The sequence below is a fragment of the Oncorhynchus mykiss genome, chromosome Y, assembly GCF_013265735.2.
Source record: "Oncorhynchus mykiss isolate Arlee chromosome Y, USDA_OmykA_1.1, whole genome shotgun sequence".
Classification (NCBI taxonomy): Eukaryota; Metazoa; Chordata; class Actinopteri; order Salmoniformes; family Salmonidae; genus Oncorhynchus; species Oncorhynchus mykiss.
Window position 1 is genome coordinate 36,637,190 of NC_048593.1, and position 27,179 is coordinate 36,664,368.

At 44.8% G+C, this 27,179-nt stretch overlaps 2 protein-coding genes across 4 annotated transcripts; one reads left to right on the forward strand and one right to left on the reverse strand.

Annotated features, from left to right (window-relative positions):
• The first annotated feature begins 721 nt into the window (after window positions 1–721).
• Window positions 722–6,962, forward strand: LOC118945292. The gene is made up of 3 exons (XM_036967717.1): window positions 722–734; window positions 1,004–3,527; window positions 5,248–6,962. Exons 1-2 carry the CDS (start codon window positions 722–724, stop codon window positions 3,415–3,417), a joined length of 2,427 nt encoding a protein of 808 aa, XP_036823612.1. The 3' UTR covers window positions 3,418–3,527; window positions 5,248–6,962.
• LOC110510208 (mitogen-activated protein kinase 9) lies at window positions 6,759–26,122 on the reverse strand. 3 transcript variants are annotated; one of them, XM_021591591.2, is made up of 12 exons: window positions 25,874–26,118; window positions 23,898–24,054; window positions 23,553–23,682; window positions 23,299–23,357; window positions 20,192–20,330; window positions 17,483–17,648; window positions 17,192–17,263; window positions 16,588–16,770; window positions 16,225–16,349; window positions 10,351–10,414; window positions 8,341–8,412; window positions 6,759–7,818 (listed from the first exon to the last, which is right to left on the reverse strand). In XM_021591591.2, exons 2-12 carry the CDS (start codon window positions 24,011–24,013, stop codon window positions 7,679–7,681), a joined length of 1,266 nt encoding a protein of 421 aa, XP_021447266.1. In that variant the 5' UTR covers window positions 24,014–24,054; window positions 25,874–26,118; the 3' UTR covers window positions 6,759–7,678. The 3 variants fall into 3 exon arrangements, 2 of the variants coding, with proteins under 2 accessions (XP_021447266.1, XP_036823748.1); XM_036967853.1 differs by lacking the exon at window positions 25,874–26,118 and having other exon boundaries at window positions 23,978–24,054; XR_002471538.2 differs by lacking the exon at window positions 6,759–7,818 and having other exon boundaries at window positions 8,347–8,412; window positions 16,150–16,349; window positions 25,874–26,122.
• Window positions 26,123–27,179: the final 1,057 nt, after the last annotated feature.

Genomic DNA, 27,179 nt, shown 5'->3' on the forward strand with positions numbered 1-27,179 from the left:
CGACACACTATAATTTCACTATTACCGGCAGATATAGTTTGGCCATTTTTTTTAATTAAGATGCAAAAATTTGAGGAAAAAATCTTATGTGTAGCACTTTTAAGGAGTCATCAGTGATGCATCTCTGAATAAGACCACCAGTGGGCGCCCATACATGGCATTGCACAGCAGAGAACACACAAGCAGTAGGGACAGGCCAATCTAACAGATTCTACCTCCAGTTTATAGACTTGACTATGTATCTATGTCTTGAAGAAATGTGTATTCAACAAGTTTGATTGCATTAAACAGCAAACCAGACAGTGTCTGTATTGATTGTTTGATAACAAAATGAGTGATAGAGATAAAGACATAATATAGCATAGACCAGTAGGGTTTGGTCAGTATGATTGGGACCAGTGGACTGTAAACACAGGGTTTGGTCAGTATGATTGGGACCAGTGGACTGTAAACACAGGGTTTGGTCAGTATGATTGGGACCAGTGGACTGTAAACACAGGGTTTGGTCAGTATGATTGGGACCAGTGGACTGTAAACACAGGGTTTGGTCAATATGATTGGGACCAGTGGACTGTAAACACAGGGTTTGGTCAGTATGATTGGGACCAGTGGACTGTAAACACAGGGTTTGGTCAATATGATTGGGACCAGTGGACTGTAAACACAGGGTTTGGTCAGTATGATTGGGACCAGTGGACTGTAAACACAGGGTTTGGTCAATATGATTGGGACCAGTGGACTGTAAACACAGGGTTTGGTCAGTATGATTGGGACCAGTGGACTGTAAACACAGGGTTTGGTCAGTATGATTGGGACCAGTGGACTGTAAACACAGGGTTTGGTCAGTATGATTGGGACCAGTGGACTGTAAACACAGGGTTTGGTCAGTATGATTGGGACCAGTGGACTGTAAACACAGGGTTTGGTCAATATGATTGGGACCAGTGGACTGTAAACACAGGGTTTGGTCAGTATGATTGGGACCAGTGAACTGTAAACACAGGGTTTGGTCAATATGATTGGGACCAGGGAACTGTAAACACAGGGTTTGGTCAGTATGATTGGGACCAGTGGACTGTAAACACAGGGTTTGGTCAATATGATTGGGACCAGTGGACTGTAAACACAGGGTTTGGTCAGTATGATTGGGACCAGTGGACAGTAAACACAGGGTTTGGTCAGTATGATTGGGACCAGTGGACTGTAAACACAGGGTTTGGTCAATATGATTGGGACCAGTGGACTGTAAACACAGGGTTTGGTCAGTATGATTGGGACCAGTGGACTGTAAACACAGGGTTTGGTCAGTATGATTGGGACCAGTGGACTGTAAACACAGGGTTTGGTCAATATGATTGGGACCAGTGGACTGTAAACACAGGGTTTGGTCAATATGATTGGGACCAGTGGACTGTAAACACAGGGTTTGGTCAGTATGATTGGGACCAGTGGACTGTAAACACAGGGTTTGGTCAGTATGATTGGGACCAGTGGACTGTAAACACAGGGTTTGGTCACTATGATTGGGACCAGTGGACTGTAAACACAGGGTTTGGTCAATATGATTGGGACCAGTGGACTGTAAACACAGGGTTTGGTCAGTATGATTGGGACCAGTGGACTGTAAACACAGGGTTTGGTCAGTATGATTGGGACCAGTGGACTGTAAACACAGGGTTTGGTCAGTATGATTGGGACCAGTGGACTGTAAACACAGGGTTTGGTCAGTATGATTGGGACCAGTGGACTGTAAACACAGGGTTTGGTCAGTATGATTGGGACCAGTGGACTGTAAACACAGGGTTTGGTCAGTATGATTGGGACCAGTGGACTGTAAACACAGGGTTTGGTCAATATGATTGGGACCAGTGGACTGTAAACACAGGGTTTGGTCAGTATGATTGGGACCAGTGGACTGTAAACACAGGGTTTGGTCAGTATGATTGGGACCAGTGGACTGTAAACACAGGGTTTGGTCAGTATGATTGGGACCAGTGGACTGTAAACACAGGGTTTGGTCAGTATGATTGGGACCAGTGGACTGTAAACACAGGGTTTGGTCAATATGATTGGGACCAGTGGACTGTAAACACAGGGTTTGGTCAGTATGATTGGGACCAGTGGACTGTAAACACAGGGTTTGGTCAATATGATTGGGACCAGTGGACTGTAAACACAGGGTTTGGTCAATATGATTGGGACCAGTGGACTGTAAACACAGGGTTTGGTCAGTATGATTGGGACCAGTGGACTGTAAACACAGGGTTTGGTCAGTATGATTGGGACCAGTGGACTGTAAACACAGGGTTTGGTCAGTATGATTGGGACCAGTGGACTGTAAACACAGGGTTTGGTCAGTATGATTGGGACCAGTGGACTGTAAACACAGGGTTTGGTCAGTATGATTGGGACCAGTGGACTGTAAACACAGGGTTTGGTCAGTATGATTGGGACCAGTGGACTGTAAACACAGGGTTTGGTCAGTATGATTGGGACCAGTGGACTGTAAACACAGGGTTTGGTCAGTATGATTGGGACCAGTGGACTGTAAACACAGGGTTTGGTCAGTATGATTGGGACCAGTGGACTGTAAACACAGGGTTTGGTCAGTATGATTGGGACCAGTGGACTGTAAACACAGGGTTTGGTCAGTATGATTGGGACCAGTGGACTGTAAACACAGGGTTTGGTCAATATGATTGGGACCAGTGGACTGTAAACACAGGGTTTGGTCAGTATGATTGGGACCAGTGGACTGTAAACACAGGGTTTGGTCAATATGATTGGGACCAGTGGACTGTAAACACAGGGTTTGGTCAATATGATTGGGACCAGTGGACTGTAAACACAGGGTTTGGTCAGTATGATTGGGACCAGTGGACTGTAAACACAGGGTTTGGTCAGTATGATTGGGACCAGTGGACTGTAAACACAGGGTTTGGTCAGTATGATTGGGACCAGTGGACTGTAAACACAGGGTTTGGTCAGTATGATTGGGACCAGTGGACTGTAAACACAGGGTTTGGTCAGTATGATTGGGACCAGTGGACTGTAAACACAGGGTTTGGTCAATATGATTGGGACCAGTGGACTGTAAACACAGGGTTTGGTCAGTATGATTGGGACCAGTGGACTGTAAACACAGGGTTTGGTCAATATGATTGGGACCAGTGGACTGTAAACACAGGGTTTGGTCAGTATGATTGGGACCAGTGGACTGTAAACACAGGGTTTGGTCAGTATGATTGGGACCAGTGGACTGTAAACACAGGGTTTGGTCAGTATGATTGGGACCAGTGGACTGTAAACACAAGTAAACACAGTTTACCCACCTTTTATTTTGAGAGCGTTACTTTTTTCACGGCGGCCCGGCGATCAGAGTTTACCCACATCTTTCTCTTACCACTACATCACTGATTGGGACCTTACAATGATGATTTAAGAGTCGACCTACCCCATATCTTATTAATAGCTTACAGGAGCAAGATCGTCAGACTCATGTTCAGATTTTCAGCCTTGTATAGTTCCCAAGAAAGCTAAGGTAACTGAGCTAAACGACTACCGCCCCGTAGCACTCACATCCGTCATCATGAAGTGCTTTGAGAGACTAGTCAAGGACCATATCACCTCCACCCTACCTGACACCCTAGACCCACTCCAATTTGCTTACCGCCCAAATAGGTCCACAGACGATGCAATCTCAACCACACTGCACACTGCCCTAACCCATCTGGACAAGAGGAATACCTATGTGAGAATGCTGTTCATCGACTACAGCTCGGCATTCAACACCATAGTACCCTCCAAGCTCGTCATCAAGCTCGAGACCCTGGGTCTCGACCCCGCCCTGTGCAACTGGGTACTGGACTTCCTGACGGGCCGCCCCCAGGTGGTGAGGGTAGGCAACAACATCTCCTCCCCGCTGATCCTCAACACTGGGGCCCCACAAGGTTGCGTTCTGAGCCCTCTCCTGTACTCCCTGTTCACCCACGACTGCGTGGCCACGCACGCCTCCAACTCAATCATCAAGTTTGCGGACGACACAACAGTGGTAGGCTTGATTACCAACAACGATGAGACGGCCTACAGGGAGGAGGTGAGGGCCCTCGGAGTGTGGTGTCAGGAAAACAACCTCACACTCAACGTCAACAAAACTAAGGAGATGATTGTGGACTTCAGGAAACAGCAGAGGGAACACCCCCCTATCCACATCGATGGAACAGTAGTGGAGAGGGTAGCAAGTTTTAAGTTCCTCGGCATACACATCACAGACAAACTGAATTGGTCCACTCACACAGACAGCATCGTGAAGAAGGCGCAGCAGCGCCTCTTCAACCTCAGGAGGCTGAAGAAATTCGGCTTGTCACCAAAAGCACTCACAAACTTCTACAGATGCACAATCGAGAGCATCCTGGCGGGCTGTATCACCGCCTGGTATGGCAACTGCACCGCCCTCAACCGTAAGGCTCTCCAGAGGGTAGTGAGGTCTGCACAACGCATCACCGGGGGCAAACTACCTGCCCTCCAGGACACCTACACCACCCGATGTCACAGGAAGGCCATAAAGATCATCAAGGACATCAACCACCCGAGCCACTGCCTGTTCACCCCGCTATCATCCAGAAGGCGAGGTCAGTACAGGTGCATCAAAGCTGGGACCGAGAGACTGAAAAACAGCTTCTATCTCAAGGCCATCAGACTGTTAAACAGCCACCACTAACACTGAGTGGCTGCTGCCAACACACTGACACTGACTCAACTCCAGCCACTTTAATAATGGGAATTGATGGGAAATGATGTAAATATATCACTAGCCACTTTAAACAATGCTACCTTATATAAATGTTACTTACCCTACATTATTCATCTCATATGTATACGTATATACTGTACTCTATAGCATCGACGGTATCCTTATGTAATACATGTATCACTAGCCACTTTATACTATACTATGCCACTTTGTTTACATACTCATCTCATTTGTACATACTGTACCCGATACCATCTACTGTATCTTGCCTATGCTGCTCTGTACCATCACTCATTCATATATCCTTATGTACATATTCTTTATCCCCTTACACTGTGTACAAGACAGTAGTTTTGGAATTGTTAGTTAGATTACTTGTTATTACTGCATTGTCGGAACTAGAAGCACAAGCATTTCGCTACACTCGCATTAACATCTGCTAACCATGTGTATGTGACAAATAAAATTTGATTTGATTTGATTTGATTTGATTTTAAACTGCACAAACCAGAGACACACAACCCCACTCAATGTCCCTCACACATTAGATTCACTCAGTGAAAAACAATAACCCAGAGAAAAAAAGCCTTTGGGAGGTTGTGGGGCGGTGTTGTGTGCTCCATGGAGTTGATCTAGAAATCTTTCTCAGATATATTTATTTATTTCATTTAAAAAATAAACTGTTTTCGCTTTGTCATTATGGGATATTGTGTGTAGATTGATGAGAAAAAAATGTATTTAATCCGTTTTAGAATAAGACTAACAATTTCATCTCATTTTAGAGGCTGTAACATAACAAAATGTGGAAAAAGTGAAGGGATCTGAATACTTTCTGAATGCACTTTATCTTTCTCAGGGCCACCATGATCACAGCTCCAGTCCAGTTTGTTCCCAGCAGACTGCCACCATGAACACAGCTCCAGTCCAGTTTGTTCCCAGCAGACTGCCACCATGAACACAGCTCCAGTCCAGTTTGTTCCCAGCAGACTGCCACCATGAACACAGCTCCAGTCCAGTTTGTTCCCAGCAGACTGCCACCATGAACACAGCTCCAGTCCAGTTTGTTCCCAGCAGACTGCCACCATGAACACAGCTCCAGTCCAGTTTGTTCCCAGCAGACTGCCACCATGAACACAGCTCCAGTCCAGTTTGTTCCCAGCAGACTGCCACCATGAACACAGCTCCAGTCCAGTTTGTTCCCAGCAGACTGCCACCATGAACACAGCTCCAGTCCAGTTTGTTCCCAGCAGACTGCCACCATGAACACAGCTCCAGTCCAGTTTGTTCCCAGCAGACTGCCACCATGAACACAGCTCCAGTCCAGTTTGTTCCCAGCAGACTGCCACCATGAACACAGCTCCAGTCCAGTTTGTTCCCAGCAGACTGCCACCATGAACACAGCTCCAGTCCAGTTTGTCCCCAGCAGGACTGAGGCAAAGACATTAGCATGGATCTGTCGGTCAGGTATCACAAGGCTCTTTCTCAGGACATCAAGGTCCAGAATTATCACGATTCCTAAGTCAATGTGGGTCTCGCCAGTGTTGATTTGTATGTCCCAAGGAGAATGTCCACTGTACTCTCAACCTTACACCGTATCAAGCAACCTGTCAGTTAATGGTCCAGCATTGAGACTGCTCTGGACACCAGTAATGGGGTGGAAAAGAACACAATGAAAGAAAGCTACCTATCAGTGATGAGACCTGTCTTTGATTAACCCTGGAACATTTCTCCTGTCACCACACTGAGGTTCTAGAGGTTCCACAAACAGACGTATCGCTATGAAGTCAATCAACACACAGTAAAGCATTAGAGGATAGATTCAACATTGCCCATTGAAGGATTGAGAATGAGAGGGTATCTGGAGGACAGAGATTGCACAGAAAAGGAAAGAAAATGCAGACTCAAGACTGATGGGAAGATGACACACTTGCGCGTCGCTTGTGTTTAGGGGGAGTTTGGATAGTTATACAATTTTTTAGAAAGAAATCTGAAAAAGAACTGAATGCATGATTGTATCCCTCTTTTAATCAATATTTTTCTTGGAATGACTTTAAGCTGAAATTGTCTAGAAAGTGCAATGTATCCACCGTTCACCTTTTTCCCCTTCAGTTTCATTATAATACATCTTTCAAACATCAACACATTTCTGACATGTTTCCCATTGCATTTTAACAATAGTTTGTTCCAAAATAAATGGATGTATTTTGTACAGTTTGTATGCCTCAGCATATTTGGATCAGCTGTAAAACCCAGTCTCAGCATCACAACAATCAATACATTTAAACACACAGTATACAGTATAGATAGATACTTATATACATGAACACACATAACATGCATAAAATGTATCACTCTTTACCCTCATTAGGAAAGACCCAGACCAGAGCCAAGTACTGTTTCTTCACACAGAGGAGGCTAATGTCCTCTGGATGGAAATACATGAAGATCTTTTATCACAGCTGTTTCTATGTGTAGTTAAGTATTCATTTGTAGTAACATGCAGCAATGTTTTTTGTTCATCATTAGATATTTCCGATGACAAAACAGTCATAAGACATTATAGCCTAGCCCTAGTTTAATGCATATACAGTACTTTATACTGAAACCTTAGGTGGTCAAACTACACATTGAACAGTGTGTGCTCTTGGCTTGGACAACAAGTCTAGAGGTGCATGACTTGTTTGAACCATGGTACAGTAGGAATGGACTATTTACAACAGAGATAGGGAAAGAGTGACAGAGAGAGTTCAATTTAAATCATTTTCAGTTTAAAAAAATAAAAGCGGTTGAATGATTTACCATCCAGCGGGACCCAAAGTAGAAATAGACAGTATAAAGTAATGTGAAAAGTGCTACCTAAGAAAATGGATAGTTAGTGATGATTGAAAAAAAAACAGAGATGCCAGGGTGAAAAGAGGCTCACTGTCACTCCTCTAGCGCCCCTGTGAGGGTGTCAACACAGCTGCTGTCAGTGTCAGAGGCCAAGGTCTGCTCAGTGGACATTGAGGAGAAGTCACTCGTAGAGGACGACTGGGAAGCTGTAGCACTGTGGTTCACCACTTCATCTATAGCGAGAGAGAGAGAGAGAGAGAGAGCGAGAGAGAGAGAAAGACAGTGAGAGAGAGAGAGAGAGAGAGAGAGAGAGAGAGAGAGAGAGAAAAAGAGTGTGAGAGAGAGAGAGAGAGAGAAAAAGACAGTGAGAGAGAGAAAGACAGTGAGAGAGAAAGACAGTGAGAGAGACAAATACAGTGAGAGAGAGAGAAAGACAGTGAGAGAGAGAGAAAGACAGTGAGAAAGAGAGTGAGAGAAAGAGAGAGAGATAAGGGTCCATGAAGTGATACACAGTATGACATCATCAAAACATATGACAGTATGACTCACACCCTGACCTTCTCTTGAGAACAAAAACATTTGTCTTCATTTTTGGGCTTAGAGAAAGTGAGTAAGGATTATAAGGACCAAGATGATCTCACCAACAGTGAACATTGGGGAAGGTATCCTGTAAATGTCATTTCTAAAGCCCCTCAGCAACAGGGAGATATACTTTAAAAACGTGTCAGAAGCACACAGTATCCATGGTCATTCACCTGCACAGTCCTCCTTCATTACTCCATTCTGGTTCCTCTCCTCCCAGTCCATCAACTCGTCATAGATCAGCTCTGGAATATATGAAAGGAAAGGTGTCCTTGACTCACAGTGATGGAAGGCAGGCTATGGGCTGAAGGAAGGCTATGGGCTGACGGAAGGCAGGCTATGGGCTGACTGAAGGAAGGCTATGGGCTGACTGAAGGCAACCTATGGGCTGACTGAAGGAAGGCTATGGGCTGACTGAAGGCAGGCTATGGGCTGACTGAAGGAAGGCTATGGGCTGACTGAAGGAAGGCTATGGGCTGACTGAAGGAAGGCTATGGCCTGACTGAAGGCAGGCTATGGGCTGACTGAAGGCAAACTATGGGCTGACTGAAGGAAGGCTATGAGCTGACTGAAGGCAGGCTATGGGCTGACTGAAGGCAGGCTATGGGCTGACTGAAGGCAGGCTATGGGCTGACTGAAGGCAAACTATGGGCTGACTGAAGGAAGGCTATGGGCTGACTGAAGGCAGGCTATGGGCTGACGGAAGGCAGGCTATGTATGGGCTGATGGAAGGCTATGGGCTGACTGAAGGCAAACTATGGGCTGACTGAAGGAAGGCTATGGGCTGACTGAAGGCAGGCTATGGGCTGACGGAAGGCAGGCTATGGGCTGACGGAAGGCAGGCTATGGGCTGATGGAAGGCTATGGGCTGACTGAAGGCAAACTATGGGCTGACTGAAGGAAGGCTATGGGCTGACTGAAGGCAAACTATGGGCTGACTGAAGGAAGGCTATGGGCTGACTGAAGGCAGGCTATGGGCTGACTGAAGGAAGGCTATGGGCTGACTGAAGGAAGGCTATGGGCTGACTGAAGGAAGGCTATGGCCTGACTGAAGGCAGGCTATGGGCTGACTGAAGGCAAACTATGGGCTGACTGAAGGAAGGCTATGAGCTGACTGAAGGCAGGCTATGGGCTGACTGAAGGCAGGCTATGGGCTGACTGAAGGCAAACTATGGGCTGACTGAAGGAAGGCTATGGGCTGACTGAAGGCAGGCTATGGGCTGACGGAAGGCAGGCTATGTATGGGCTGATGGAAGGCTATGGGCTGACTGAAGGCAAACTATGGGCTGACTGAAGGAAGGCTATGGGCTGACTGAAGGCAGGCTATGGGCTGACGGAAGGCAGGCTATGGGCTGACGGAAGGCAGGCTATGGGCTGATGGAAGGCTATGGGCTGACTGAAGGCAAACTATGGGCTGACTGAAGGAAGGCTATGGGCTGACTGAAGGCAGGCTATGGGCTGACTGAAGGCAGGCTATGGGCTAACGGAAGGCAGGCTATGGGCTAACGGAAGGCAGGCTATGGGCTGACTGAAGGCAGGCTATGGGCTAACGGAAGGCAGGCTATGGGCTGACGGAAGGCAGGCTATGGGCTGACGGAAGGCAGGCTATGGGCTGACGGAAGGCTATGGGCTGACGGAAGGCAGGCTATGGGCTGACTGAAGGCAGGCTATGGGCTGAAGGAAGGCAGGCTATGGGCTGAAGGAAGGCAGACTATAGGCTGACTGAAGGGAGGCTATGGGCTGATGGAAGGCAGGCTATGGATTGAAGGAAGGCAGGCTATGGGCTGATGGAAGGCAGGCTATGGACTGACGGAAGGCAGGCTATGGATTGATGGAAGGCAGGCTATGGATTGATGGAAGGCAGGCTATGGACTGACGGAAGGCAGGCTATGGGCTGATGGAAGGCAGGTTATGGATTGATGGAAGGCAGGCTATGGATTGACGGAAGGAGGCTATGGGCTGATGGAAGGCAGGCTATGGATTGAAGGAAGGCAGACTATGGGCTGATGGAAGGCAGGCTATGGACTGATGGAAGGCAGACTATGGATTGATGGAAGGCAGGCTATGGGCTGCCAAAACATAAACACATAAACCATCCTTGTACAGAGAGGTAGCAGAAGCTCTATAATGGCTGTGGGGGAAGGGACAGTAAGGTAAAAATACAAACAAAACAGTTGTCATACCTTTCCACTGTTCAATGCTGTGTTCTCGCTCCTCCAGCTGTTTATCAGATATCTGTGGTGGTGGCTACAGACATAATCACAGCATACACAGACAGTTATAGACAGTTGGACCGTGTGAGCCCAAATGAATGTTACAAGGATTTGACACAAACAGTGGAATAGAAAATCAAATCGTACTTGTCACATGCTTCATAAACAACAGGTGTTGCCCGGAACATACCCCAGTCTGTTGTAGCGAAACACTCCTGTAGCTTAGCATCCGCTTCATTTATGGAGGTCATCTAGAGTTTTTTTTGCCTCTAGTTGCACAGCATTAAAGAGGACACTAGGAGTGCCGCCTCTGGGTGAGCATTTTATTGTTTGCTTATGGCTCTATACAGCTTGTTGAGTGCAGTCTTACTGTCAGCATCGGTTTGTGGTCGTAAATAGACAGCCAGGAAAAAATATACAGTTGAAGTCGGAAGTTTACATACACTTAGGTTGGAGTCATTAAAACTTGTTTTTCAACCACTTCACAAATTTCTTGTTGACAAACTATAGTTTTGGCAAGTCGGTTAGGACATCTGGTTTGTGCATGACACAAGTAATAATTTTTCTAACAACTGTTTACAGACAGATTATTTCACTTATAATTCACTGCATCACAATCCCAGTGGGTAAGAAGATCACATACACTATGTTGACTGTGACTTTGAACAGCTTGGAAAATTCCAGAAAATTATGTCATGGCTTTAGAAGCTGCTGATAGGCTAATTTACAGAATTTGAGTCAATTGGAGGTGTACCTGTGGATGTATTTCAAGGCCTACCATCAAACTCAGTGACTTTTTGCTTGACATTATGGGAAAATCAAAAGAAATCAGCCAAGACCTCAGAAAAGATTGTAGACCTCCACAAGTCTGGTTCATCCTTGGCAATTTCCAAATTCCTGAAGGTACCACGTTCATCTGTACAAACAATAGTACGCAAGTATAAACACCATGGGACCACGCAGCCGTCATACCGCTCAGGAAGGAGATGCGTTCTGTCTCCTAGAAATGAATGTACTTTGGTGCGAAAAGTGAAAATCAATCCCAGAATAACAGCAAAGGACCTTTTGAAGATACTGGAGGAAACAGGGACAAAAGTATCTATATCCACAGTAAAACGAGTCCTATATAGACATAACCTGATAAACTACTCAGCAAGGAAGAAGCCATTGCTCCAAAACCCGCCATAAAAAAGACAGACTACGGTTTGCAACTGCACATGGGGATAAAGATCGTACTTTTTGGAGAAATGTCCTCTGGTCTGATGAAACAAAAATAGAACTGCTTGGCGGAAAAAGGGGGAGACTTGCAAGCCGAAGAACACCATCCCAACCGTGAAGCACGGGGGTGGCAGCATCATGTTGTCGGGGTGCTTTGCTGCAGGAGGGACTGGTGCACTTCACAAAATTGATGGCAGCATGAGGAAGGGAAATGATGTGGATATATTGAAGCAACATGTCAAGACATCAGTCAGGAAGTTAAAGCTTGGTCACAAATGGGTCTTCCAAATGGACAAAGACCCCAAGCATAATTCCAAAGTTGTGGCAAAATGGCTTAAGGACAACAAAGTCAAGGTATTGGAATGGCCATCACAAAGCCCTGACCTCAATCCCATAGAAAATTTGTGGGCAGAACTGAAAAAGCGTGTGCGAGCAAGGAGGCCTTACTTAGCTCAGTTACCTTAGCTTTCTTGGGAACAGGAACAATGGTGGCCCTCTTGAAGCATGTGGGAACAGCAGACTGGTATAGGGATTGATTGAATATGTCCGTAAACACACCGGCCAGCTGGTCTGCGCATGCTCTGAGGGCGCGGCTGGGGATGCCGTCTGGGACTGCAGCCTTGCGAGGGTTAACACGTTTAAATGTCTTACTCACCTCGGCTGCAGCTGCAGTGAAGGAGAGACTGCCTTATGGCTAACGTGACATGGTGTGATGAAAGAAACATACAGGAACTCAAATCCTTCTGTTCACCTGATTTAGAATTCCTCACAATCAAATGTAGACCGCATTATCTACCAAGAGAATTCTCTTAGATTATAATCACAGCCGTATATATCCCCCCCCAAGCAGACACATCGATGGCTCTGAATGAACTTTATTTGACTCTTTGCAAACTGGAAACCATTTATCCGGAGGCTGCATTCATTGTAGCTGGGGATTTTAACAAGGCTAATCTGAAAACAAGACTCCCTAAATTTTATCAGCATATCGATTGCGCAACCAGGGGTGGAAAGACCTTGGATCATTGTTACTCTAACTTCCGCGACGCATATAAGGCCCTGCCCCGCCCCCCTTTCGGAAAAGCTGACCACGACTCCATTTTGTTGATCCCTGCCTACAGACAGAAACTAAAACAAGAGGCTCCCACGCTGAGGTCTGTCCAACGCTGGTCCGACCAATCTGACTCCACACTCCAAGACTGCTTCCATCACGTGGACTGGGACATGTTTCGTATTGCGTCAGACAACAACATTAACGAATACGCTGATTCGGTGTGCGAGTTCATTAGAACGTGCGTTGAAGATGTCGTTCCCATAGCAACGATTAAAACATTCCCTAACCAGAAACCGTGGATTGATGGCAGCATTCGCGTGAAACTGAAAGCGCGAACCACTACTTTTAATCAGGGCAAGGTGTCTGGTAACATGACCAAATACAAACAGTGCAGCTATTCCCTCCGCAAGGCTATCAAACAAGCTAAGCGTCAGTACAGAGACAAAGTAGAATCTCAATTCAACGGCTCAGACACAAGAGGCATGTGGCAGGGTCTACAGTCAATCACGGACTACAGGAAGAAATCCAGCCCAGTCACGGACCAGGATGTCCTGCTCCCAGGCAGACTAAATAACTTTTTTGCCCGCTTTGAGGACAATACAGTGCCACTGACACGGCCTGCAACGAAAACATGCGGTCTCTCCTTCACTGCAGCCGAGGTGAGTAAGACATTTAAACGTGTTAACCCTCGCAAGGCTGCAGGCCCAGACGGCATCCCCAGCCGCGCCCTCAGAGCATGCGCAGACCAGCTGGCCGGTGTGTTTACGGACATATTCAATCAATCCCTATACCAGTCTGCTGTTCCCACATGCTTCAAGAGGGCCACCATTGTTCCTGTTCCCAAGAAAGCTAAGGTAACTGAGCTAAACGACTACCGCCCCGTAGCACTCACTTCCGTCATCATGAAGTGCTTTGAGAGACTAGTCAAGGACCATATCACCTCCACCCTACCTGACACCCTAGACCCACTCCAATTTGCTTACCGCCCAAATAGGTCCACAGACGATGCAATCTCAACCACACTGCACACTGCCCTAACCCATCTGGACAAGAGGAATACCTATGTGAGAATGCTGTTCATTGACTACAGCTCGGCATTCAACACCATAGTACCCTCCAAGCTCGTCATCAAGCTCGAGACCCTGGGTCTCGACCCCGCCCTGTGCAACTGGGTACTGGACTTCCTGACGGGCCGCCCCCAGGTGGTGAGGGTAGGCAACAACATCTCCTCCCCGCTGATCCTCAACACTGGGGCCCCACAAGGGTGCGTTCTGAGCCCTCTCCTGTACTCCCTGTTCACCCACGACTGCGTGGCCACGCACGCCTCCAACTCAATCATCAAGTTTGCGGACGACACAACAGTGGTAGGCTTGATTACCAACAACGACGAGACGGCCTACAGGGAGGAGGTGAGGGCCCTCGGAGTGTGGTGTCAGGAAAATAACCTCACACTCAACGTCAACAAAACTAAGGAGATGATTGTGGACTTCAGGAAACAGCAGAGGGAACACCCCCCTATCCACATCGATGGAACAGTAGTGGAGAGGGTAGCAAGTTTTAAGTTCCTCGGCATACACATCACAGACAAACTGAATTGGTCCACTCACACACAACGCATCACCGGGGGCAAACTACCTGCCCTCCAGGACACCTACACCACCCGATGTCACAGGAAGGCCATAAAGATCATCAAGGACATCAACCACCCGAGCCACTGCCTGTTCACCCCGCTATCATCCAGAAGGCGAGGTCAGTACAGGTGCATCAAAGCTGGGACCGAGAGACTGAAAAACAGCTTCTATCTCAAGGCCATCAGACTGTTAAACAGCCACCACTAACATTGAGTGGCTGCTGCCAACACACTGACACTGACTCAACTCCAGCCACTTTAATAATGGGAATTGATGGGAAATGATGTAAATATATCACTAGCCACTTTAAACAATGCTACCTTATATAATGTTACTTACCCTACATTATTCATCTCATATGCGTATATACTGTACTCTATATCATCGACTGTATCCTTATGTAATACATGTATCACTAGCCACTTTAACTATGCCACTTTGTTTACATACTCATCTCATATGTATATACTGTACTCGATACCATCTACTGTATCTTGCCTATGCTGCTCTGTACCATCACTCATTCATATATCCTTATGTACATATTCTTTATCCCCTTACACTGTGTACAAGACAGTAGTTTTGGAATTGTTAGTTAGATTACTTGTTGGTTATTACTGCATTGTCGGAACTAGAAGCACAAGCATTTCGCTACACTCGCATTAACATCTGCTAACCATGTGTATGTGACAAATAAAATTTGATTTGATTTGATTTACTACAAACCTGACTCGGTTACACCAGCTCTGTCAGGAGGAATGGGCCAAAATTCACCCAACTTATTGTGGGAAGCTTGTGGAACGCTACCCGAAACGTTTGACCAAAGTTAAACAATTTTTAAAGGCAATACTACCAAATACTAATTGTGTGTGTGTAAACTTTTTACACACTGGGAATGTGATGAAAGAAATCAAATCTGACATAAATCATTCTCTCTACTATTATTCTGACATTTCACATTCTTAAAATAAAGTGGTTTTCCTAACTGACCTAAAACAGGGAATTTTACTAGGATTAAATGTCAGGAATTGTGAAAATCTGAGTTGAAATGTACTTGGCTAAGGTGTATGTAAACTTCCGATTTCAACTGTAGATGAAAACTCTCTTGGTAAATAGTATGTTCTACAGCTTATCATTAGGTATTCTAACTCAGGCAAGCAGAATCTTGAGACTTCCTCAATATTAGATATGGCACACCAGCTGTTGTTAACAAAGATACACACACCACCTCCCTTGAGCTTTCTGTCCTGCAGATGTATATAGAAAAACAGCTAGATTTATAATTAATATGTCCTTGTTCAGCCACTACTCGGGGAAACATAGGATATTACAGTTCTTCAGATCACGTTGCTAGGGTATTACAGTTCTTCAGATCACGTTGCTAGGGTATTACAGTTCTTCAGATCACGTTGCTAGGGTATTACAGTTCTTCAGATCACGTTGGTAGGGTATTACAGTTCTTCAGATGACGTTGCTAGGGTATTACAGTTCTTCAGATGACGTTGCTAGGGTATTACAGTTCTTCAGATCACGTTTCTAGGGTATTACAGTTCTTCAGATGACGTTGCTAGGGTATTACAGTTCTTCAGATCACATTGATAGGGTATTACAGTTCTTCAGATCACGTTGCTAGGGTATTACAGTTCTTCAGATGACGTTGCTAGGATAGTCTCTTACTCTCTCAATATTTAAACTTTTCATTGATGAACACCTTCCACCTTCCTAGCTGTAGCTCAGTTGGTAAAGCAAGGCTCTTGCCAAGCAGGGATAGTGGGTTTGATTCCCAGAACCACCCATAACAAATGTATGACTGCCTTATCAATTGTTAAATGGCTTATATTATTATTATATTACAGCCAGACTCACTGCATCAGCCTCTCCTGGGTCGTACCACATGTGGATGTAGGGGTGATCTTATTATTATATTACAGCCAGACTCACTGCATCAGCCTCTCCTGGGTCGTACCACATGTGGATGTAGGGGTGATCCAGGGCATCCTCCACGGAAATACGGCTCTCTGGGTCAATCACCAGCATCTTGGAAAGCAGGTCCCGTGCTTGACTGGCTGCAGCGATAACAAGGCAGAAAATATGCCAATGTCTGTCAACATATTTCAGTCAGAAGCATATCAGATAGGAAGGTGCTAAACAATAAAAAGAGAGAGAGAGAGAGAGAGAGAGAGAGTGAGAGAGAGAGTGAGAGGGAGAGAGAGTGAGAGAGAGAGCGAGAGAGCGAACGAGAGAGAGAGAGAGAGAGAGAGAGAGAGAATGTGTGTAGACATCTGTAGGTGGTATAAGTCTTACTCTTGAGTTGATCCTGCTCTGTCTCTGCCGGGAAGGCCCAGTCAGGGAAGAGTTGAGAGAAGCTGACCCCTGGGTACTGGGGCTTGTTCATCACATAGTTCCTCACAGTCTCCATCAAACGGTTCATAAACTCCATGGGGGGTGTGCCCAGAACCTCAATCACCTTGTTCCACTGGTCAATGTCTGATACGGAGCTGGTTCAGGACACATATACAAACTAATGCAAAACACCTAGTTATAACTCAGGGGGAGGTTCAGGAACATAGGAAATGGGATATTGATTATTGCACCATACACAGCAGTAGCAAGAGGCTTTAGCAATTAGGATCCAGACTTTTCGAGTTAGTACGGACCATCAATTCATCAATGTGAATGAAATGCCTGTATGCTAAGGAAGTAGCTAGCTGATGTTGTTGTTTCAATTGAATGTGGGAAAGAACGTCCTGACATGCCTGACCTTGCCATGCGGAAGTCAACCTGGCAAACACATTATACAATGTCTCTAAAAGTGAACCAAATAGAGTTTAAACCCACAGACACAATGGTAATATTATAGATGTAAAGACAGCATTTAGTGAGTCATAGATCAACTGGGTAAGGATACGATCCGTGCCCTGGAATATAACGCTGCCCTTCACCATCTCTCCCATGATGCATCCCACTGACCAGATGTCCACTTTGAGGAAAACAAACATAGAGGTTACACACACATCACACACATTCATCTCACACAGCACCATAACCAGTCATATGTGGACCCTTGCTGCTGGTAAAAGGAGAACAGCCATAGATGGTCAACAGTGCAAGATAGACATTTATAATCAAGTAACTAAGAGTGTTTTATTCTGTTGGTGGGAATTAAGAATAGAAGGTAATATCCTTGAGCATTTCTTACCATTCTCTTTATACTTCATGCCCAGGATGACCTCTGGTGCTCTGTAGTATCGGGTAACAACGTAAGGGGTCATCATGAAGTTAGTACAGGCTGTTCTGGCCAGCCCAAAGTCCAGGATCTTCAGAGTACAGTCAGACTTCACCACTATGTTACTGGGCTTCAGGTCCTAGAGGAGATACAAACAAAGTTAATAAATTGATGGTGATGATGATGATGGTGGTGATGATGGTCATGATGATGATGGTTATAATGATGGTGGTGATGATGGTCATGATGATGATGGTTATGATGGTGGTGGTGATGATGGTCATGATGATGATGTTATGATGGCGGTGGGGATGATAATGGTTATGATGCTAATGATAATTATGATGGTGGTGGTGATGATGATGCTGGTGGTGATGATGATGGTTACAATGGTGGTGGTGATGATGATGGTTACAATGGTGGTGATGATGATGATGGTTACAATGGTGGTGGTGATGATGATGGTTACAATGGTGGTGGTGATGATGATGGTTACAATGGTGGTGGTGATGATGATGGTTACAATGGAGGTGATTATGATGATGGTTACAATGGTGGTGGTGATGATGATGGTTACAATGGTGGTGGTGATGATGATGATGGTTACAATGGTGGTGATGGTTATGGTGGTAGTTCTGCTGATGATGGTGATGTTATAATGGTGGTGGTGATGATGGTTATGATGGTGGTGGTGATGATGGTGGTGATGTTATAATGGTGGTGGTGATGATGGTTATGATGGTGGTAGTGATGACGATGATGGTGATGATGATGGTTGTGATGGTGGTGGTGATGATGGTTACAATGGTGGTGATAATGATGGTTATGATGATGGTGATGGTTATGATGGTAGTTCTGCTGATGATGGTGGTGATGATGGTGATGGTTATGGTGGTAGTTCTGCTGATGATGGTGATGTTATAATGGTGGTGGTGATTATGGTTATGATGGTGGTTATGATGGTGGAGGTGATGATGGTGATTATGATGGTAGTGATGGTTATGATGATGATGGTGATGATGATGGTTGTGATGGTTATGATGGTGGTGATGATGATGGATATTATGGTAGTGGTGATGATGATGGTGGTGATGATGGTGGTGGTTATGATGGTGATGGTTACGATGGTGATGGTTTAATGGTGGTGGTGATGGTTATGATGGAGGTGGTGGTGATGACGGTGGTGTTGATGGTGAAGGTAATGATGGTGATGATGATGATGTTGGTCACAATGGCGATGATGATGTTATGATGGTGGTGATGATAGTGGTGATAACGGTGGTGTTGATGGTGATGGTTATGATTGTGGAGGTGATGATGGTGGTTATGATGGTAGTGATGACGATGGTGGTGATGTTATGATGATGGTGAAGGTTATGGTGGTGGTGATGATGATTATGATGGTGGTGGTGAAGATGATGGTTATGATGGTCATGATGATGATGGTTATGATGGTGATGGTCATGATGGTGATGGTTATAATGGTGATGTTATGATGGTGGTGGTGGTGATGACAGTGGTGTTGATTGTGATGGTTATGATGGTGGTGGTGGTGACGGTTGTGTTGATGGTTATGATGGTGGTGATGATAGTGGTGATGGTAGTGGTGGTGATGATGGTAGTGATGATGGTCATGATGGTGGTGAATGATGGTTATGATGATGATGGTGATAATGATGGTGGTGATGATGGTAGTGATGATGGTTAGGATGCTGATGGTTATGATGGTGGTGATGATGGTTATGATGGCGGTGGTGAAGATGATGGTGATGGTTATGATGGTCATGATGATGATGGTTATGATGGTGATGGTTATGATGGTCATGATGGTGATGGTTATGATGGTGGTGGTGGTGATGACAGTGGTGTTGATTGTGATGGTTATGATGGTGGTGGTGACGGTTGTGTTGATGGTGATGATGATGATGGTTATGATGGTGGGTGATGATAGTGGTGATGATAGTGGTGGTGATGATGGTCATGATGGTGGTGAATGATGGTTATGATGATGATGGTGATAATGATGGTGGTGATGATGGTAGTGATGATGGTTAGTATGGTGGTTATTATGGTCATGATGGTGGTGAATGATGGTTATGATGATGATGGTGGTGGTGATAATGGTGGTGATGGTTATGATGGTTATAATGGTGGTGATGATGATGGTTATGATGATGGTGGTGATGTTGCCGGTGATGGTGATGATGGTTATGATGGTGGTGGTGATGATGGTTATGATGTTGGTGAATGATGGTGATGATGATGGTTAAGATGGTAGTGGTGATGATGATAATGGTTATGATGGTGGTGGTGATGATGGTGGTGATGATGGTGTGATGGTGTTATAATGGTGGTGGTGATGATGGTGATTATGATGGTAGTGATGACGATTGTGGTGATGGTTATGATGGTGGTGGTGATGATGCTTATGATGGTGGTGGTGATGATGCTGGTTATGATGGTGGTGGTGATGATGATGATGCTTATGATGGTGGTGGTGATGATGCTGGTTACGATGGTGATGATGATAATGGTTATGATGATAATGGTTATGATGGTGGGGATAATGGTAGTGATGATAGTGATGATGATTAGGTAAGTACAGTAGATGTCTACATGGCTTATGTTATTATCTGCATACAACACATATTCACAACCATTTATGACCAGCCAATGACTGACCCTGTGGATGATGCCAGCGGAGTGCAGGTGTCTGATGCCACAGAGGATCTGGTAGAGCAGGTAGGACATCCTCTCATGGTCCAGATCCATGTGGATGACTTGGCACAGACTGGCATCCATCAGCTCCATCACCAGGTAGCTGGCAAACAGACAGAGGGGACCACCCATAGAGTTAGATAGACCACCCCATTAGGGCCGTGCCTAATGGTCGACCAATCATTTTTCCCGACCAGTCATTTAAACGAAATTGTAAAACATGCATTTGTCCATATATAGAAACACCATATGTGTTTTAAAAATGTATGTTGATAATGTTTTTGGGAGATGCGATGGATCATTTGGTGGTCATTCAATATTCCCTTTCTTTTGTTGTTCAGTGAAATCATCCCATGTGAAGGGTCAACTCATTTAATTATTTAAGTACACAAGTTTTTTATGACGTTTCCACTCCAGAGCATTACATTTTTCCCTTTCATGCCGAGTGGTTATCGAATTGGAGAAAGCTGGAATTATACTAATCAGACCAATCAGGCCAGGTAGTCTAGGCCTACTTCCATATGTATAATCAGGTGCATGTCTTACTCAACATTGACAGGAGCGTTTCAAACAAAAGACAATGGATACATTTACAGAACTCCTAAATGGGATGTAATTAACAAAAATGTGTTTCTCACAAGCACATCATAGGTTGTGAGCTTTGCAACGAGAACGGTAATTGACTGTAATAATAAACTCAGCAAAAAAAGAAATGTCCTCTCACTGTCAACTGCATTTATTTTCAGCAAACTTAACATGTGTAAATATTTGTATGAACATAACAAGATTCAGCAACTGAGACATAAACTGAACAAGTTCCACCGACATGTGACTAACAGAAATGGAATAATGTGTCCCTGAACAAAGGGGGGGGGGTCAAAATCAGAAGTAACAGTCAGTATCTGGTGTGGCCACCAGCTACATTAAGTACTGCAGTGCATCTCCTCCTCATGAACTGCACCAGATTTGCCAGTTATTGCTGTAAGTTGTTACCCCACCCTTCCACCAAGGCACCTGAAAGTTCCTGGACATTTCTGGGGGGGAATGTCCTTAGCCCTCACCCTCCAATCCAACAGGTCCCAGACGTGCTCAATGGGATTGAGATCCGGGCTCTTCGCTGGCCATGGCAGAACACTGACATTCCTGTCTTGCAGGAAATCATGCACAGAACGATGGCTGGTGGCATTGTCATGATGGAGGGTCATGTCAGGATGAGCCTCCAGGAAGGGTACCACATGAGGGAGGAGGATGTCTTCCCTGTAATGCACAGCATTGAGATTGCCTGTAATGACAACAAGCTCAGTCTGATGATGCTGTGACACACCGCCCCAGACCATGACGGACCGTCCACCTCCAAATCGATCCCGCTCCAGAGTACAGGACTCGGTGTAACGCTCATTCCTTAGGCGATAAACGCGAATCTGACCATCACCCCTGGTGAGACAAAACTGCGACTCATCAGTGAAGAGCACTTTTTGCCAGACTTGTCTGGTCCAGCGACGATGGGTTTGTGCCCATAGGTGAAGTTGTTGCCGGTGATGTCTGGTGAGGACCTGCCTTACAACAGGCCTACAAGCCCTCAGTCCAGTCTCTCTCAGCCTATTGCGGACAGTCTGACACTGATGGAGGGATGTTGGCAGTTGTTGTTGCCATCCTGTACCTGTCCCGCAGGTGTGACGTTCGAATGTACCGATCCTGTGCAGGTGTTGTTACACGTGGTCTGCCACTGCGAGGACGATCAACTGTCCATCCTGTCTCCCTGTCTTAGGCATCTCACAGTACGGACATTGCAATTTATTGCCCTGGCCACATCTGCAGTCCTCATGCCTACTTGCAGCATGCCTAAGGCACGTTCACGCAGATGAGCAGGGACTCTGGGCATCTTTCTTTTGGTGTTTTTCAGTCAGTGGAAAGGCCTCTTTAGTGTCCTAAGTTTTCATAACTGGGACCTTATTTGCCTATCGTCTATAAGCTGTTAGTGTCTTAATGACCGTTCCACAGGTGCATGTTCATTAATTGTTTATGGTTCATTGAACAAGCATGAGAAACAGTGTTTAAACCCTTTACAATGAAGATCTGTGAAGTTATTTAGATTTTTACGTTTTATCTTTGAATGACAGGGTCCTGAAAAAGGGACGTTTCTTTTTCTGCTGAATTTAACATGTTGAATGCATTAGCCTAACAGAAATGACCATAACCAAATAAACATTGCAGATTAGAAATTATGGGAATTAACAGTAAATGTAGGCCACTACTGGTGATATCTGTAATGGGGAATTGATAGACACAGCAAATAATGCTCATAATGAAGTTATGAAACAACAAATACACACAAAATGGCTGGAGAGAGATGTGCCTTGTGCATCTGAGCCACACTCCCCTTATTCTTGGACCGTTGCATCCCTGGATTAGAACACTGAGACAGGAGCAAATCAGGCAGGTGTCTCGTGTGCTCAACAAAAAAAGATCTTGGTCGACAAACAGCCTATCGACCCAAAAAAATCGACCAGTTGACTAAATCCCCATCAATGTCCATGCTAAATCTGCTTATATCCATATAGAGTCCTCTATCTAACTTCATGGGACAACCACTCATAAGATCCCAGTACTTACATCTGGTCCAGCCAAACACGACTCCTCTATTACGTTACCCCGCCCACTGAAATCTAGAGTTTTATAACATATACATAGTGAAAGTCGTAATATGATCTCTTTTATTCCTGAAAACTATTTAAACTTTCATTTTAAGGTATCCCTCTATATATTACTCTGAGGTTATTTGTCAGTTATTTCCTCTGTCTCCTGCAATACGGTCATTGAGGTTATTTCTCAGTTATTTCCTCTGTCTCCTGCAATACGGTCATGTAGATCTTTTTTTATGTATAATAATGTGTTAACATGTGTATGCGCTTTGAAGGTCACTACTAAGCTTGTGATTACATAGCATCCTCTCTCTCTCAAGCAACAGACTCCTCATAGGAAGGAGGCAGTGCAGCCCCGCAGCAGAGATGAGGAGAATAATGCTTACCATAGAAGGATAAGCTAAAAATATGAGCCTGCAGCCAACTTACAGATCCTGGAACTCCTCCAGTGAATTCTGTGGTGTGAAGACATTCAGGAGCCTAATAATCTGGAGGAGAAGAGACAATATATCAGGAGACAGAAATATGACACTCATTTGGTGATATAAGACTAAATCAATAATTTCATACACACACATACAGTATAGTTAGCCGATGATGTCACACACAAAGGAATTTGCCATACTGATGATGTCTAAAAGACCCACATACGTGGATAGCTGAGCATGTCCACAGTGACGTACATTTTTGTGATTGACGCACTTGAGCAGCACCAGCTCCCTATAGGCCCGCTTGGCGTGGGTCTGGTTCTGGAAGGGCCGGCTCAGTTTCTTCACCGCCACAGGGACCCCAAGGACACTGTCCAGGGCCGAGCTACATAGACAGACACACAGAGGAGTGGGAGGAATGGATACGCCATCTGATTTATCACTGTTTTCCATGAAAATAGGACACCACACCTTGATTACTGTGGAACAAAGTATTCCATCGTCTATTGAAGGAATGACTCATCATGTTCACAGTCAAGGCAACAGCAGGATGATTGTGAGGAGTTTAAATAACAGTGTGGCAGTGCCATGCCCACTCACCAGACAATGCCCTGGGCACCAGACCCGATAGCGCGGAGCTGCTGATAGCGGGTCAGCACAGTGAAGGTGGAGTCACCCACCTGCACGCTGTGGAAGAGCCCCTCCCCTTCACTCATGGCTCCTCCCCCCGTGCTGCCACTAACGAATGGGATACAACCTGAGGAGAGAGAGAACAGAGGAATTTGAATATTATGATAATATCATATCAGATTATGTTCTTAGGGCATGTTATAGCACTACTGTTATTACAACTAGTTCTAGAGTAGAGAGGGAAATAACTATACATTAGGAAAGATTCACAAATAACCACAAATGACCAATTCACGTGGAACCATTATTTCATTATAGTTGCATGATAGCATGTAATAAACAAAATTAATGATGTAGTTATGGGACAAAGTGGACGTTGTTAGCTGGCAAACACACACACACACACACACACACAGCAAACACAACGCTGTTCCAATGCCCACACAATCTCTCTAGGCCATAACAGTAATCTGCGTGATGCTGGGTGACATAGAGGAACCTTGGGCGATATGACTCTGTCCTGCTTTCTCCCTTTATTCCATGGTTCCCAGAGCCGGTCAGCCATAACATGGACAGAGTGGAGGGCATGCTGAATCTGACTCAGAGTGGGCTGCAGCAGAACTCTACCCGAGGCAGCAGATGTAGTGCTTGAGTGGCATACAACACCACATCTACATACAAATCCTGAACTCAAAGTTATAAAGCTGTGCTGTTCTGGGTGGTTAAAAGAAAGAAGAAAAATAGCATGATTCATCTCCCCTTGGAACGTTCACAATTAAATGCCTGGAGGACAAGGCTGTGTTTCACCTGATCCTTGTCAGGTAGAGCTCAGATCGGCAGCAACTAACAGCATGCAGACCTGAGACGCGTACAATCAGGAAAAAATATTGCAGTCAACCCTATGTTAGACACTTAAACGCATGCACACACTCTCTCTCACACACACGTTGGTAAGGGCAGACAGATACACTGGTATGTCGAGAGTCTTGTGGCTAGTTAGTAGATAGATGGTGACCTAGAAAAGCCTCATGGTCCCTCAGCAATGGCGCAATGGGCAGCTGCCAACTGTAAACCACTGGTTCATCCCACGGGTTAGATATGACCCCACAGTTGCCAACATGTCATTTAAATAATATGATCTCGTGGTCAGAACTGATTATAGGGCATTTGTGTTGTGCAAGATGACATGGGTGAGTTAAACAACTGTGGGCCTAGCTGGGACATAGTCAGGCTTTTCAGTAGGCCAAATAACCAAATATTATTTGAGGCTGACTGTCAAAATGTTTTAATTTCTCGCATTTACATTTACATGATACACATTTTTTTAATTTGTATATTTTGCTAATTAGCTACAAAACATTTGAGCACATATGACTTTACACCAGACCAATAATAACCTATGTAATAACTATGTAATAATAATAACCTATGTAATAACTCCGTAGCTACGATTTAGCCAACTGTGGCCTATAACTATGGTTCTACCTGAAATTGTAGGCTGCATGTTTGTTTTTTTTAAACAAAGTATTCTACTCCCTACTAATAATTACCATGGAACAAAATATGTGTGAGTGTTGCCAAACATTCTATACCTCAGGCACACAGTCAATGTACATTGAATTTGCGTTCCGTCCTCAATAGGCTACCTGGATGCATCGCACAGACTGCATGAATGACTCAGTATGCGTGCTATACCGACATCATGACACGTTCAACCCAGGTTGCCAGCTACAAAGGCCAAACCTATTCAGATGTACAGTATTAAAGAGTTAGACGAACATGTTTTGTATCTTATTCACATATTCAATGCTATCAGTATTATAATTTTGTATTTCACTCCTGTAATTTATTTGATCGATAGCAAAGCTTTAGTGACAGTAAATGTACCAGTCACAGCAGACAGTGCACCGAAGAACAATCTGGATGAAAACGATAGCCTGATTTACCTCCTGCCTTTTCTTTTGCCGGATCACTCCCATGCGTACACCCGCTAACCAAATTAAATGTCGCGGCACCAGATGTGTCTAGAAGAAGAATTGTTCCACTTGGTATGTTCAGTGAAATTGGAGACTTTGTGTTTATGTTTCCTTGTAGTTTGGCTGAAAATGTTGCGGTCCTGTCCGTAGCATGACTGCTGGGGCGGAGGCAGGCGAAGGGGTGCTGCTGGGACAATTCCTCACAGTACCACGAGCGGCCACGAGCGAGCGTGCATGACGTAATCGCGTAGCAGTAATAGTTGGCACACGTTAATTGATACAATGTAGCTACAGTAGTTTGTTATATTGTAACTACACATCCCGACAGACAGTTCACAAACTCACACAAACAACAGTGCCAAAATATATGATGCTGTCTGCGATTGCGAACCAATGAGTTATATATACTTGACTTGCCTAGAGGTTAAATAAAAATGCATAAATATTCACCGCGCGTCCATCTTGGCACTCACTCGCCGTTGTAACAAATATTTTGGAAGCTCTAGAAATGCATATATTAATGTCTACATTCATTTTTTGCCACCTTTGTTCTATTACAGACACTAATGCATACTTTTAAATTATATTATGTGAGCTAAACATACAAAATAAAAAGATGAACGTTTTCCTTAATATATCATTTCTGAAGATTACTAATGTTACTGTCCTCACTACAACAAAAATACTTCAATATGTGTAATTTTGTCCAATTAATTAATTAATTAATTAGTTGAAATACAATTAATTGAAATACCGTAGAATTCCATTCATTCCTATGGTGGACTGCTCCTACTGGGGGGTGTCATTATGGCCAACAGGTGGCTTCAAATCCTCTCAGTGGCCAATATATAGCATTTGCAATCCAGGGTTAACATCCATCATTCCTGTAAACACTTCAAGTTGCACACTAAAGATTTTAAAATAAAACACATTGACACCTAAGTATGCAGCCCAAATAAATACTTCACAGAGTTCAAGTAACAGACACATCTCAACAACTGTTCAGAGGAGACATAAATCAGGCCTTCATGGTCGAATTGCTATTAAAGGACATTACTAAGAGACTTGCTTGGGCCAATAAACACAAGCAATGGACATTAGACCGGTGAAAATCTGTCCTTTGGTCTGTTGAGTCCAAATTTGAGATGTTTGGTTACAACCACCATGTCTTTGTAAGACGCAGAGTAGGTGAACGGATGATCTCAGCTTGTGTGGTTCCCACCGTGAAGCATGGAGGTGTGATGGTGCTTTGCTGGTGACACTGTCAGTGATTTAT